This window comes from Aspergillus nomiae, assembly GCF_001204775.2.
Source record: "Aspergillus nomiae NRRL 13137 chromosome Unknown contig00780, whole genome shotgun sequence".
NCBI lineage: Eukaryota > Fungi > Ascomycota > Eurotiomycetes > Eurotiales > Aspergillaceae > Aspergillus > Aspergillus nomiae.
Window position 1 is genome coordinate 609 of NW_015378835.1, and position 3,788 is coordinate 4,396.

Genomic DNA, 3,788 nt, shown 5'->3' on the forward strand with positions numbered 1-3,788 from the left:
TAGATCGTCAGCTCACACTATCAGATCAAAACCTCACATCTATTACGCACGTATTAGCCAGTGACGATGGACACCAAATGAACTATGAGATCACAGTGTATCCATGGGTTAGAAGCGTCGCTTTCACTAGGTAGCCCGTCCGGCCGCGCACATGTAGTGGTTCGAATCCCTCGTTTCGATTCCGTACGAGTTGACGGTGACGGCTGCGCGTGAACTCGGCCGGACCTATCAAATGTCTCTGGCCACCAGGATGACGTTGTAAGTTGGGGCACGCTTTATCCAGAGGATCTCGGTTGAGTATTCCGCGTATGCAGGCCATGGTGCAATACGCTTGTGTAGTTTGGCTGCCCTTTTGAGAGTTGCGCCCAACTTTAAATCTGTCACGCCTACCTGGTGACTGCTGTCTGTTGCTGCGGGTGCGACTCGATCGGTTACGCGCCGCTGCTGCGGTGGATGGAGAGTGCGATCCCCCATCACTGCCGCTATCTTCAGCCGACGAATGCTCTGGAGGAGATTCACCTGGTTGAAAGTGAGCGCGGTAGCGTGTGTTATGTATCTTCAGTTCTCGTTTCCAGTGCGACGGTCGATAGTCAGAGGCCGGTGGGTCTTTACGTATAGTTTCGGGGATATCCCGCAGGATATCTAGATATTCAACTTTCCAAGTAGTGAGCTGCTTGTGCGCTGTATCATGCCACTCTTGAGATGGAGGCTCGCCGGTTAGCGTTTTAAGGGTGAATGCAAGCACCTGACCGATAGGCTTACCTCTCTCAAATCCTGTACACTCTACAAAGCACGCTTTGTGGTCTCTAACGTCTGGTGATAAAATGTCACGCTGTGATCGTGCCAATGGAACAATTACTATACACAAGGCTGTGTATGACCAGTGTATTCTACGGATTATGGAGTGAAACTACTCGAACTGTATCTCGGCTAGTTGCAATTGTAAATATTATTATTCTAAAAAGGGCATACCCTTGTCTGAATCAAGCTAACTAAACAGATCTTCAATTAAAATTTTAGCTTATGTGAACATCCCAAAATTGAGTCTTCACTTGTACGTACGCCGTGTCTATAAGTGGTCATGATAGTATCGGGAATATCCATCCATATGTAGTGATCTACTCCAACAGGTGGAAGAATGTGTACAAAGATGAACACTCTTGTCAATATCTCGATGGGTGCACATACAATAAGAGAAGGGAAATGACACCTGATTGTTGTATACCCAAGTAGATCTGCTTGCATACGTCCTGAAATAGAGGACTATTCTTTTCTCGCTGGGATATATCATCAAAGAATGCGAAAACCGGAAAACAAAGAGTTTACCATGCAAACCAGTAAAGATATGATTTATATAATATTAACCATAGATCCGTAGGGGAAGTATCCAATTAACCGCTGTCTGCCCAGTCTATAATTTCATTGACCCCTCTACCTTATGATGTCTTTAATACAGATCATCAATATAACATGGAGAAAAGCTACGCCAATCAACTTTTTATATCTCACTGAAATATGTTGGACTTTGGCATTTATCTCAGATACTTATTCACTACTCCAGGACGCCATCTCTTTGGACTATTTATTTGCCCTTCCTTCTCTTTCCTTTCTATTCTTCTGTCTTCATGTATCTTCTCAGAGCTACCCGAAAGCCAAACTGTTACAGCCCCGGCAATGTCTGCGATTCTGTTCCCACAATATAATAGGCGACTAGAACCAGCGCACAATAGTCAAGAAGGCAGCTCAACAAGTCAGCAAGGCTACTTCCACTATGAACGTTCTTTTGACAATGATCTTTCCCAAACATCATCTTGTTAGTCACCCTGTCTGATATCTCCCTTGGAACTGTAGTGCATGTGCAATCAGTGGCTGTGCCAGTGGGTGATAGTACTAGTATACTGCAAATGAAGACCTATGCCTTCTCTGCGTAGGTATTGGCCAAACGATCACCGATAATCTTCATTTACAGAGGGGCAGTATTATCAACTATTGGAATGTAACCACGATCCCTGGAATGAGCCGATGCCGCGAGACATAGTACCCCGTATACTAGTCCACGCGGTGGACCATATCAAAACCCCAACCGGACAGATATCTAGCGAGCCTACATATTCTCTTTGGTACTCTGCGGGAAAGGTCTTATACCCGCCACGGGTAACCCTGATGCGCTACATTGCTGTAACGAAAGCAAGGCCCTGTCACAGGTAGAAAAAGGGATTCATTAGTCAATGCTCTGTTTGTTTATAGTAGAGAAACTGCGCAAGCAACAAGACGTAGGCGCCTTTCGATGTATGGGTTCTGCGGTGACGGTAACTATGATATCTTTGTGAAGGTCCCTTGGGACAAGTCAAGCGACATAACATTTCACACAATAAAGATAATATCCGCGAAAATTAGAAATGGACTGCAGGAAGATTTCCGTCTGCATTATCTAGATTGCCCAGAGGTTTGCAAACGCTACGCCCTCGAGTGAAATGTGTAACTGAGTCCCATCCAAATATCACCATACATAGTGAGCTACAAGATATGATTGAGAACAAACATCTCCATGACTTATAAACGGACGATTCGGTGAAATAAAGGCTCACCATTATTTGTTATTCTGCGGATTGTCAATACAGTGGAAACACTTCTTTACGACTTTGCATTATTTCCCTTCAAAATTTAGTTTTTATATCTAATTCCTATTTATTCGTATCCATTCGTATCCATTCTTGGATATCAGACTGTCTCTTGTTCTGGTAATAGATATACGGGGGGTTAGATGAGGTCTTAGCTACATAGTAAATGCCGCCAAAGTCCACTAGACCATATATATATCCTGAAGATATAACCATCTTTCTGTCGCAAGTATATAATACCAACAGATCTCTATCCAGACCGAGTCAGCATTAAAAATTGCTCCAGTCCCGTTCTAAAATATATCCATGCCATAGAAAACATATATCGAGTTATTTGGTTCTCTTCGGGGTTACTATGCTTTGCTCAGTCACACCCACAGATAAGAGCTTAGCCATCGGAAGAAACCTGGGAAGAATTATCAGCACACTATTCAGTAGTTTTAATATAACTAGAAGGAATCGTCCCCAAAGTAAACAAAACTCATCCAGTCTATCTCGCAGTGCCAAAAATCACATATTATTTATCGATGATTTGATCAAGGAACAGGAGGAAGAGTTGCAGAGTAACTTCATGAAATACATATGGCAGACTAGGTATTTCCCATGAGAAGTCAAAATGTCCGTAGACGGACTCTGGGGAGCAAGTCAACTCAGAAATGCTCCTCTGAGTGTATTCAAGCAGTGAGGCCTTTCGGTGAAGTTGAAGCAAAAAGTTAAAAAAAAAAGATAGCGTAACTATCTACTCGTCGTCCCAGGTGAGGATCGAACTCACAACCTCCTGATTAACAGTCAGACGCGCTAACCAATTGCGCCACCGAGACGATGATATATTTTTAAGCTTTTTATTTGATTCTATAAGGCAGAATATTTTGAATACTAGCTTGAAGCACCAACTCTAAGCAGTCCACTAGCATAATAAAGCAGTGATAAATAACTACCTAATAGGTAAGGTTACTAGGAACTATAATAGACGTGCTGAATTACGATGAGATCCATTTGCACACTAATAATGAATTAAAAATGGGGGCCACCACCGCTAATAGGCGACAATCTGATGTGAACATTGCTTGCATACGGGCATATTTCGGTACCTAGACCATGAACAGAAACGGAAGGCAGGTGTTATTACATTGAATGTCTTGCAACTTAAAACTGAGCGTCTGGCTC

The 3,788-nt window shown here is 43.1% G+C and overlaps 1 protein-coding gene across 1 annotated transcript; it reads right to left on the minus strand.

The window, feature by feature from the left end:
• Positions 1–228: 228 nt before the first annotated feature.
• Positions 229–1,083, minus strand: ANOM_011879 (uncharacterized protein; the record flags this gene model as incomplete). Its single annotated transcript, XM_015557132.1, has 2 exons — positions 229–519; positions 1,063–1,083. 2 exons carry the CDS (start codon positions 1,081–1,083, stop codon positions 229–231), a joined length of 312 nt encoding a protein of 103 aa, XP_015400871.1.
• Positions 1,084–3,788: the final 2,705 nt, after the last annotated feature.